The sequence below is a fragment of the Nicotiana attenuata genome, unplaced genomic scaffold (genome assembly GCF_001879085.1).
Source record: "Nicotiana attenuata strain UT unplaced genomic scaffold, NIATTr2, whole genome shotgun sequence".
In the NCBI taxonomy this organism is placed as follows: domain Eukaryota; kingdom Viridiplantae; phylum Streptophyta; class Magnoliopsida; order Solanales; family Solanaceae; genus Nicotiana; species Nicotiana attenuata.
In genome coordinates, this window is record NW_017670674.1 from 135,069 (window position 1) to 146,867 (window position 11,799).

An 11,799-nucleotide genomic window follows, 5' to 3' on the forward strand; every position below is an offset into this window, starting at 1 on the left:
GAAGTCTAGTATTGTAGTTATGCATACTAGTATAAATAGCTAATTTGTTATCTAGGGTTTTGACGGAACCTCTTGAAGGATGATTTTCCTGTTACGTTAATATAGATTTGCTGTAGTATTTTCTCTATTTGTTCAACTACGTTATTATTGTGGTTGGTTGAAGAGTTCTCAATCGACTGTGCCTATTTAGTGTGTATTACTCAGGAGAGAGTGCATATTTAGGTAGCTGTTGAACAACATCACTCCTAACGTATACGAGGGATCAATACAGAGGGTTTAAAGGTGGGATTAGGGATAACGAAACCTTGGGTACGATCGGAGTAAGCCGTACTTAATGCCAGCTAGCATAATTCGGGAGAATATATCTAGTAAATTGTGATAATTACTCGGGAGAGAGTTACGACAGTTAGAGCACTCATGATCGGTAGAGAATACTTAGGCTAATTTATAAAAAACGTAGCGGGAAGGATTCCGACAATTGGGGAAATCATAACTCTAGACCTCCTTAATCTTGTCTCTAACCCTTAGTATCTGTAGTTGTTAATTTACTATTTTAATTTGTTAGTTAATTAGTTAAACACAAGAATCTTAATATCTATAAGTTAGGAATTGTTCAAGCTTGTCTTCTTGGTGATAGTGAACAGTTGTAGTTAAACGTTAGTTCTCTGTGGGATTCGACTCCGGACTTGTAAACTGGATTATATATGCAACGACCGCTTAGTCCTTTTTATAAGCCATAGTTGGGCGTGACCAAATTTTGGCGCCGTTGTCGGGGAACTAATGGTGTAGTTGTAGGTGTACATATTGCTAGGTTTCAAGTTTGAACTTTTATTTTATTTTTGTATTTGATTTTTTTTTTAAACTTTTTATTTTACTTTTTGACTTGAGAGACAGGCATCTTGGAATTATGAGAGTTTTGATGTTGGTAATTATACTTTTGATCCTGCTTATGCATATTGTGGAGGAAACCACCCAGCGCAAAATTATCAAAATATTCCCGAGAGCGAGTTATGTGCACCAACTCAATCTTATGTGTGGAATGTGTGTGATATGTGTGGTGGTCAAGATAGTCACTTTCATGGTTGTGCTTATATTTCTTATCTTCCCCCAACCCCTTACTTTGATGGTTCTTCTTTTTCTTATGAAGTTAATAGGAATAAAGAACCCAGGGATGATGACCTGAAAAAGATCAAAGATATGTTAAAGTGCAGTGTGGAACAATATGATGAGAAACCACGGCAGATACAAAGGCAAGAGGAAACTATTCACAACTTGAAGGCTCAAGCGAACAAATTAATTGAACCTTGTAAAGCGCAACAAGTTGACATTGTCGATAGTAGCCAATATGAGCATGAATTGGCTGCAGAAATTGCCATTATACTGGAGGATTTAAAAAAATACGGGGATGAGCTAGAGGAGGAGGCCAGAGTAGAACACCAACAATCAATCGAACTAGATTTTGAGGATGCCGATGTCGTAGAAGAGATGCTAGGGTCAACCAATGATATTGAGGATACATATATAGTTGACTCTAGTGTCATTGATACTGAGGATGTTGACAATCTTACACTAAAAAAAGGATGTTGACAACCCAATGTTCATGTAGTAGAGCGCATTGATCCGCACTCCAAGCATTTTCCCACATTATTTTTGGATGATGATATGGAAATAGAGTCGTCCGAGCCACTTGAGGAGTCAAGGAGTAAGGAACAAGATGCCTACATTCTGGAGTTCTTCTTGCCAGAAAGTCGGGAATACACATCTCATCCAAAGGCCAAGAAGTGCAGAATACTATATTATTTTATTGGTCCAGTCAGATTCGTTCTACCACCCCAGGAGCATGATCACAAAGCAAAATCAAAACTTGGGGTCCAATTCATAAGTTCGAAGTGGAGGCAAAAAGTGATTCGCGTCGTGCTACGATGTTAAATCAAGCGCTTGTTGGGAGGCAACCCATCTTTACTGCTTTCTTTTATTTTATTTTTAATTAAATTAATTTTGTAGTGTCGATTTTTTATTTTCTAGGAACATGGAAAGCAAAGCTATTGAAAGGATGCAACAGCAAACCAGATGGTTGGAACTCAGTGTGAGGTACCTGCACGAAAAACCAAGCCTGGGAGAAATCTGAGTACCCCATAAGCTGCTAGCGCTTCGTCCTTTGGCCTACCAGGGAGTTTCTTTTACCCGTTTATTAGTTATGGTGTGCATTGGGGACAATACACAAAATTAAGTGTGGGGTGAGGAGATTGTCTGGGTGACTTTCTATGCTATTTTAGTTGTGTTAATTTAATTGAATAATGTTTTTATTTTTTTAAAAAAAAAGGATTTTCTTTGTAGGTAGTGTAGTAATTCCCCCTTGGTTTTTCTTTGTGTCGCGGTTCTTTTCCAAGGGTTTTGTTTGAACCGGGTGTAGTTAGTTTTTTTTTATTTTTATGGAGTAGGAGCTAGTGTGAGATGAATTGAATTGAAACAATATCTCTTGACCTTGTTATGCCTTGAGAATAGTGAGTACTTTGGTTGTGACGCTTAGGCTCAGTTTTTGACTCTTGTATAAGTACCTTAAATCGTATGATCTTGAATTTTCTTAACTTCTTTGACTAGAGTGTCTTGATAAAAAACCAATCCTGAATGAGTTATGTGCCATGTGTATGTAAGGTTCTGTTGTATTCTGTGCATTGCAATTGATGTCCAGAACTTGCCCCGTGTGTTTACAAAGCGAAATAGTAGTTTTGTTCAGTCTTGGAAGTGATATAGGCGCTTCTTTGTTGAGCCATATATATATTTTACCTGCCTAATTGTTATGTATCGTAGTTAACCCCTTTGAGCCTGTAATCTTGTTTCTTTGGCAACCACATTACAAGCCTACCCAATTGTTTGAATCAACCATCTACTTGAACCTTTTCAGCTCTCATGAGCACTTGAATTGTAATGAACTTTGTAAAAGTTAAAGTGTGGGGTGGTTGGTTTGGCTTTTGAGTGGAGCTAATGAAATAAGGAGAAAGGTTCACTGTGTTGACAAAAAAAAGTAAGAGCCACTTAAATTGAAAAAAAAATAAAGAAAAAAATAGTTGTATTGTGTGCAGATATTCATTGATAAGTGGTAACTCTTGATGTAATTGTGCTTAAATAACTTGGGAGTTAAGTATATTGATGTGAATGTGGAGTTATGGTTTGACATAAGTGTGGGGTTTGAATGTTAAAATATATGTATTAAAGTGCTTAGAGAGGTGTAGTCACTCTCATATCCAAATGTATCCTACTCGACCCGCAGCCTACATTACAACCAATGAAAGTCTTATTTGATCTTAGACAGAATGAACTCGATTAGTGAAATATTACACTAAGGGCAAGCTTATGGTACGTCATTTGGGGCATATGAATGTTTTTTCTAAGAGCGAGTGAATTTTTCCTATCTTGAGTTCCTACGCTATTAAAATTCTGGTGTGTGGAACTAAGCTCTTTGATTGGTGAGGGCACATGACTCATAAAGGAAAGGTAATGTCATTGACCTCTATGTTAGAGTAAGTGAGTGAATTATGAATAATGCATGGTGCTTGCGAGTCAAATCTTGAGGTGAAGATGTTACACCTTTGTGCTTAGTATATTTTAAATATTCTTGGTATGACGAGTTAAGGGAATTGCTTAAAAAGGTCGTGTCCATAAGTGTTGCTTGATTGCTCGAGGACGAGCAAATGTTTAAGTGTGGGGTATTGATGCGTGGCTATAATTCATGATTTTTGCACATTATATGCCTTGCATTTTACATGCTTTAATGTTAAAATACACTTTGTTTGAGCGTAATGGAGGCTATTTTATGTGCAGGTGCATCGGAAATAAAAGTAGAGCTAAAGGGATGCTTAAATGTCGAAAGGACGCTCGAGAACGGTGAAAAGGAGAAGCCGGGCAAAAGTCAGCTAACTAGGCTTTATCCAGGTGAGGCCAGCTTAAAGCCAGGCCTAGGCTCGTTGTATCCAGGCTAGGCCAGCTTAAAGCCAGGCCTAGGCTGGCGTTATCCAGGCGTTATCTAGGCGACACCAGGCCTAAGGCCAGGCCTAGTCCGAGTTTTAAAGGTTTTAAGTGTTTTCCGGTTTGACTAGAAGTTAACCTACACGTTTAGGACTTGTCCCAAACATATAAATAAACCTAAAAACGTCACTTTTGACGAACAATAAAAGAGAGATCGAGAAGGAGAGATCGAGTTTGGACACATTTGAGACTTACGGAGGCAAGAACACACTAGGAGCAAGGCGGAGAATTCTTTTACGAGTTTTTCAATTCCTTCTTCCTATTTCTATTATTGGTTATGAATTCTAGTATTGTAGTTATGCATACTAGTATGAATAGCTAATTTGTTATCTAGGGTTTTGATGGAACTTCTTGAAGGATGATTTTCTTGTTACGTTAATATAGATTTGTTGTAGTATTTTCTCTATTTGTTCAACTACGTTATTATTGTGGTTGGTTGAAGAGATCTCAATCGAGTGCCTATTTAGTGTGTATTACTCGGGAGACATTGCATATTTAGGTAGTTGTTGAACAACATCACTCCTAACGTATGTGATGGATCAGTACGGAGGGTTTAAAGGTGGGATTAGGGATAATGAAACCTTGGGTGCGATCCGAGTGAGCCGTACTTAATGCCAGCTAGCGTAATTCGGGAGAATATGTCTAGTAAATTGTTGTAGTTACTCGGGAAAGAGTTACGACAGTTAGAGCGCTCATGATTGGTAGAGAATACTTAGGCGAATTTATAGAAAACGTAGCGGGAAGGATTCCGACAATTGGGAAAATCATAACTCTAGATCTCCTTAATCTTGTCTCTAACCCTTAGTATCTGTAGTTGTTAATTTACTATTTTAATTTGTTAGTTAATTAGTTAAACACAAGAATCTTAATATCTATAAGTTAGGAATTGTTCAAGCTTGTCTTCTTGGTGATAGTGAACAATTGTAGCTAAACCTTAGTTCTCTGTGGGATTCGACTCCGGACTTGTAAACCGGATTATATTTGCAATGAGCGCTTAGTCCTTTTTATAAGGCATAGTTGGGCGTGATCACTTTTCACATACATATTATCTCGCTACAAGTTGTAGTGATAGAAGATATTAAAAATTTTCTTTATTTATAGTCTCAATATAACCGACTGCTTGTGAATACTTTAGAAACTCAATAAGTTTCTCTGAGACTTACTACGACACAATACCTTATTGATAATCAATTTTATTTCTCCAAAATAGTATAATTGGCTAATCCAGAGCGCTCAATTAATTTTGTACTACCACATATTCATCAACATCCTTATGGTGAATATCTCTTTGAAGGAGAAAGTTATACCATTATGGTCATGGTCAAAATCATTATTGATAAGATATGTTGCTTCCATTACTCTTGTCCTGTAATAATCACATTGACTTAATATTTTGGCACAATCACAATAGGTACATGATCAATGATCATTCATTCCATAATAATGAAATTATTTTCTTATTTCATCGAAAATATTTTTCTGGAAGTGAGTGTGATAAATTTACTACCACTGGAACATTCATATTCTTCCAAAAATAAATATGTATTCATAAATCACATGTTGTTTCATTCATATCATGAATTGACCATAATCATCTATATGTGATTTACAAAATCTCACGTCAAATCGATGAAAAACATCACTTTCAAAGATTGACTTATTATTTTGAGAATCTTTATTATTCTCATTATCACAATGATGACGATTATAATTTTGTTTATTGCCACGTCCGCATCAATTGATACCTTCACGGTAATAATTTTATTTTCTTTCAGATTTATCTCATACTGCTACCACATTCTATTAAGGGAACGAGAATGAAGTAAATTCAATGGGACGGATTTTCACTTCTTGTGCTCACAATCATACAAGAATTTGATCATGGCAAGACATAGAATTTGTACCACTTCGGGTGGTTATAATTTCTTACAAACTCTATTAGAGTTATAATCAAATTTTATTGTCTTTGCTTGTATTTAAAATCAAACTATAGAATTTCAAGAATTTAAAAGAAAAAAATAAGGTAAAATACTTACCTTAAATCCAGAATTTATTTCTAAAGGAAGTTCATAGGAATATCAATCCACTCACGCAAGAACCTCACGCAAATTCTTATATCTTCTCTCTACGGGTGGTTTAATTTCTCAAACATTAGACAATTAGTAAATAGTATATCTACAAATTAAAAGAACCACCTTCTATTCAATTGGTTAGTGTTATAAAACAATAAAAGAAGAAAAGAATATTGCAGGGAAAAGTAGAGAGAGGAAGAATTTTTATTGATTTGTAATAAACTATAATGGAATAAAATCCCTTTATTTATAAGAATAAAATGACTTAAGCATAAAATAACAAACTCTAACCAATTGAGTAGAATCATAAAATAAAATATCATTTCATTTATAACACAAAAGCACATATAGATAGCAAAAACAGTAACCAAAAAAAAAGGGCCTATACAACAAGTGAACCGATTGCGACACCGCACATAGGACAAACCTCCCCTCCTCTTCTCCAAATCCTTCTGCCGTCGGTCGTCGAATCGATAATGCAAAGATAATTGATATGAGCAGAGAAGAGCTAGACAATCCCATGACAGTAAGACCAAAACCAGCAGCACTAGCTATTGTAAATAATAATAACGGTTACCACCGAGATAATGAAGAAGAAGGAGAGTCAAAGCTCGAACCAAACGTCGGGTTAGAGTTCGATTCAGCTGAAGAAGCACAAGAATTTTACAATCTGTACGCAACAAAACTCGGATTCAGAATTAGAATCGGTCAGCTTTATCGGTCACGTGTTGATGGGTCAGTTATTTCTAGAAGATTCGTGTGTTCAAAGGAAGGGTTTCAAACTACTTCCAGAACGGGCTGCCCAGCTTTTATAAGAGTCCAAAAAGCCGATTCTGGAAAATGGGTTTTAGCTAATGTTAAAAAGGAACACAATCATGAACTTGAAAGCTCAGGTGAGATTTGTCCTTCCCGTATACAAAGAAAAAATATTCCAAATCCTAAATCCTCTGTTGTTGTTGTTGTATCGACTAGGACTGGACTTAGATCAATTGATGAGGATGGCCCAGGTCCATCTGGGATAATTGATCTTAAGCGTTTTAAAAGGGAAAAAATTGATGTAGAATTACAGCCTAGAGGTAGTGAACCATATAAGGGACTTGAATTTACTTCTGCTGGTGAAGCATATGAATTTTATAATGCATATGCTTCTAATTCCGGGTTTAAAGTCCGGATTGGCCAGCTGTTTCGTTCGAAAAATGATGGGTCGATTACCTCGCGAAGATTTGTTTGCTCTAAAGAAGGCCATCAACACCCGTCAAGAGTTGGGTGTGGCGCGTTCATGAGGATACAGAGACAAGATACGGGACGATGGTTGGTTGATCGTTTTCAAAATGAGCATAATCATGAACTTGGCCTGCCCGCTGATGCTAGTGGGAGAGTAAAAGGATTTAAAGAAGAAGCGAGCACTGTGTTGGAGAATATGGATTTAGTTGAATTAAATGGTGGCCTTAGCCTTGTTACACGAGGCCGGGAGAGTAGAATTGGGAGTGATTGGTATAATGAGCTTTTTGAGTATTTTCAGGCTAGGCAAGCAGACGATATGGGATTTTTTTATGCAGTGGAGATGCATAATGGTAGAGCTATGAGTGTATTCTGGGCTGATGCCCGGTCTAGATTTTCTTGCACTCAATTTGGTGATGCAGTTGTTTTTGACACGACATATAGAAAGGGGGGTAGTTACTCAGTGCCACTTGCTTCATTCATTGGGATTAATCACCACAGGCAGCCCGTGCTTCTTGGCTGTGCCTTAATTGCGGAAGAGTCTGAAGAGTCATTTACTTGGGTGTTTCAAGCATGGCTTCGCGCAATGTCAGGGCGCCATCCTGTCTCTATAGTCGCTGATCAGGACAGAGCCATTCAACATTCAATTGCTCAAGTTTTCCCAGGAACACATCATCGTTTTTCTGCATGGCAACTTAAGGCTACGGAGCAGGAAAATATTGGTGAATTGCTCTCTATGAATCCTGAATTTAAGTATGAATATGAAACTTGTATTTTCCAGAGCCAGACGGCTAATGAGTTTGAAGCAGCATGGAATGTGCTAGTTAACAAATATAATTTAAGAAAGAACACATGGTTAATGGAGATGTATAGGATGCGCAAGAGTTGGGTGCCTTTACACATCAGGGGCACATTCTTTGCTGGCATTCCAATGGACGGAAGCTTGAAATCATATTTTGGCACCATATTGACATCTCAAACACCACTCAATGAATTTCTTATACGGTACCAAAAAGCCCTTGAGCAACGCCGCGAAGAGGAAAGGAAAGAGGATTTTAACTCGTTCAATTTACAAGCAGTTCTGCACACGAAGGACCCTATAGAAGACCAGTGTAGAAGGCTTTACACTATTACTATGTTCCAAGTGTTTCAAAAAGAGCTTTTGGAGTGCTATAGCTTTGTTGGAATTAAGATAAATGTTGAAGGTGCCATTAGTAGGTATCTGGTGCAGAAGAGTGGGAGTGGAGATGAGAGGAACACAGTTGCCTTTAATGCCTCGAATCTTAATGTCAGTTGCAGTTGTAAAATGTTTGAGTTTGAAGGTGTGCTGTGTAGACATGCGTTGAAAGTTTTTCAGATTATGAACGTAAGGGAGCTTCCGTCTCGCTATATCCTACATCGCTGGACAAAGGATGCAAAATATGGTATACTACGGGATGTTGATTCAGGGGGTGCTTCTCAAGATCATAAGGCATTGATGTTGTGGAGCTTAAGAGAAGAAGCAAAGAACTACATTGAGGCAGGAACAGCATCTTTAGAAAGATACAAACTTGCGTTTGAGATCATGCAGGAGGGTAGAAGAAATCTTTGTTGGCAAAACTAGGGAAGTACGTGGTATAACAAACATAGATCAGAGGTATTTCCCTCCTCTTTTGCCTTTTGTTTCATCACTATGAGTTGATCTGAATCTCCAATGACGATTTTCATAATTTGTACTGCATGTGCTAATTTTACATTTTTTCCACACAAAAGAACCGCTTATATATTTCTTTTACCTTCTCCACGCAGAATTACTGAAGTATCATATTGCATTATGATTTCTTATTCATCTGAATCAGCCATTCATAAGCACAGATACCATTTTATTCCCTGGCGAAATTTTCCCGCGCTTGATCAACAATCATATTATATTGCATTGTGATCTGCAGTTATTTTTTTGATATGATTCATTTCTGAGTACGAGTTAGCGCTCAATGTTATGTGATAGTTTCTCAAATAATGCATGTGCAGAAGTTGTTGATGTACATGTTTTTCTACTAAGTTTATCAAATATATCAAATAACTATGTTTTTTCTGTTTGATTTATTCAACTGCCATGCTATTTTTTTTTTATATTTTTTTTGGATAGGTTCAACTGCCCAAATAGATAGACGGCCCCTTGAAAGTTGCCACAACTTTTCACTTAGACACCTCAACCGAGGTTGTTTCCTATTGAACACCCCTATTAAACCTTCCAATGATAACCAATCAAGAAAATAAAATGCATTTCATTCATACACTGATGATGTGGCAAAGTGACAAATGAAATGAAGACATGTGGCATTTGGGCCCGTTTGTTTCAATAATCAATAAGCATTTTCTAAAAATAGAGGTTCTCTAATATTGGTACTTTTTTCTATATTGCAATACAATTCTTTAACCAAACTAAAATTTCTCCCAGACACAAGGCCTAAAGTAAATGTCACAAATGACAAAACAACAACTAAGCCTTAATCAATTTGGTATCATTTATATGGATTTTTTTTACTTCCATTGTTTTCTATTCTTGCTCTGTCCACATGGAGTCCAAGACTCTCCATGTTATTTTAGGTCAACCTCGTCTCTTTTTAACATGTTCAATAATCATAGTATCACTTCTAAGGATTGGTGCATTGGGAGGTCTCTTTAAGACTGAACTCAGATAACTCTTTCTCATGGGTCTGTGGACTGCTTGCCCACTATTTGGGTCTGATCATTTCTAATAGTCGCCAGCTTCTGTTGAACTTGATTTCTAGGTCAGAGACTTTTGGCCATCTTGAAAAGTGATAGCCTTGCAGAACATTGAAGCCAATGTCAAATTTTTGATGATCAACTTGTGCAATCTTGTCGCAGTCTGTTGTACCAACAATTTTGGTAAATTCCAGAGCTTTCAAGCCTTGCTGCATATTTTGGATTAGACCAGAGTTGCCAATGATAATTCAAACATTGTTGATGCCACCGAAAAGTGAGCCTTCCTCAAGCAAACAAATCATCATATGGCTAATTTTCTTTCTCAACCACAAACTGCAACTGTGAATTAAAGATGTTCCTACGAAATGGTACTCTCCAGTTGTTTAGTAACACTGGACAATTGTGGTACTGAAAGAAGCTTTTGAAGTTTGGGGAAAATGGAAAGTTTGAAAATCCATCATCGACCTGTGGAAAATGGTTCCTCCAGCGATCATAAGGTTCATTTGGAAAGAAAGAACTCAATGCTGTTCTCATGGAATTTCAACTCCGATTCATTTTCAAGGCTAGAAGTTTGATGAATCTTTTTGCTTGGAGCAGACTATGTACTGTAAATAGTATTGACACTCTTTTGGATTTTGTAAGCTCCTTAAATTTTTCCTAGGAGTCATCTGACATTGTACAGATGCTGTCTTTTTTGTAATCTTTTTGCATCTTCTGGATGCTGAATGAATGAAATTTATTCTCTTGATAAAAAAAGAAAAACTGGAAAATTGTGGTACTGTCCTTCGAGCAACTGCATCTTGATATTAATTATTAAACACGTCAGGATCAGATTCTGATTGGCATGAAAATGATGAAGCGACCACTCAGTTTTCTATTGTCATAGCTCATGGGCATATATTTGATAACTTAGTCACATGTAATCACTTTGAGAAAATTACTGTAACGACCCGACCGGTCGTTTTGAGCGTTTGCGTCTCGTGCGTGCCAAGACCTAGTGTTACAAGTGTGGGCAATCTAGTAGAATATAACCATACTATCCTACTGTCTCGAAAAGAAATAGACAGGAACATAAAAAAAAGAGACTCCAGCTGCTGCAGATCGGCTCAAAAGGGCAGCTCACCGGAAAGTCTCAAGCTGAGGAGTCCACTCTATGCGCCGGACTGATGGCCAGATGCACTTGCCTCAAAGCCTGTACAATCAAGTACAGAAGTGTAGCATGAGTACATAAAAATATGTACCCAGTAAGTATCTCGCCTAACCTCGCAGAAGTAGTGACGAGGGGTCAACTCCGACACTTACTAGGGCCAACAATGTAATAATGTGAAGTTCCAATTCTTAAAGCATAATGTATGAAAATAACAGTCAAGCTTAACTAGAACAATAACCGAGGAATTTCCTCCACCTCTCTTAAGAAGGCAAGACACCTTCTTTATTTAAAACAAGTCGTATATCAAGTAATGAAGTATACAATTACAAAGAGTTCCCATACTATTATCACACACAATTATCACCCAGGACGTTCGGTCCGATCCAACATAAAAGTAAAATATGCACTGTCGAGGGTCGAACGGCACGAACCATAGATGCATCTATTCACCCCGCTCGCGAATCATACATGCGATGCGGTAAAAGCATAACCCTTCTCGCGAATCATACACGTGACGCGGTCAAACATAATTTTCATCATTTAAAACACAACACTTCTTTAATTCCTTTTTCAAAAAAAAAAAAATACAATTCACTTGAAACCTGTGAATCCTTAGATTTT

General features: G+C 37.2%; 1 protein-coding gene across 1 annotated transcript; it reads left to right on the forward strand.

The window, feature by feature from the left end:
* The first annotated feature begins 6,462 nt into the window (after positions 1–6,462).
* LOC109242148 (protein FAR1-RELATED SEQUENCE 7-like) lies at positions 6,463–10,361 on the forward strand. Its single transcript, XM_019408982.1, has 2 exons — positions 6,463–8,955; positions 10,094–10,361. Exon 1 carries the CDS (start codon positions 6,592–6,594, stop codon positions 8,920–8,922), a length of 2,331 nt encoding a protein of 776 aa, XP_019264527.1. The 5' UTR covers positions 6,463–6,591; the 3' UTR covers positions 8,923–8,955; positions 10,094–10,361.
* The last annotated feature ends 1,438 nt before the right edge of the window (positions 10,362–11,799 follow it).

Coding starts and splice junctions, on each gene's coding strand:
- LOC109242148 (XM_019408982.1), top strand. CDS start 6,592: ATGAGCAGAGAAGAGCTAGACAATCCCATGACAGTAAGACCAAAACCA.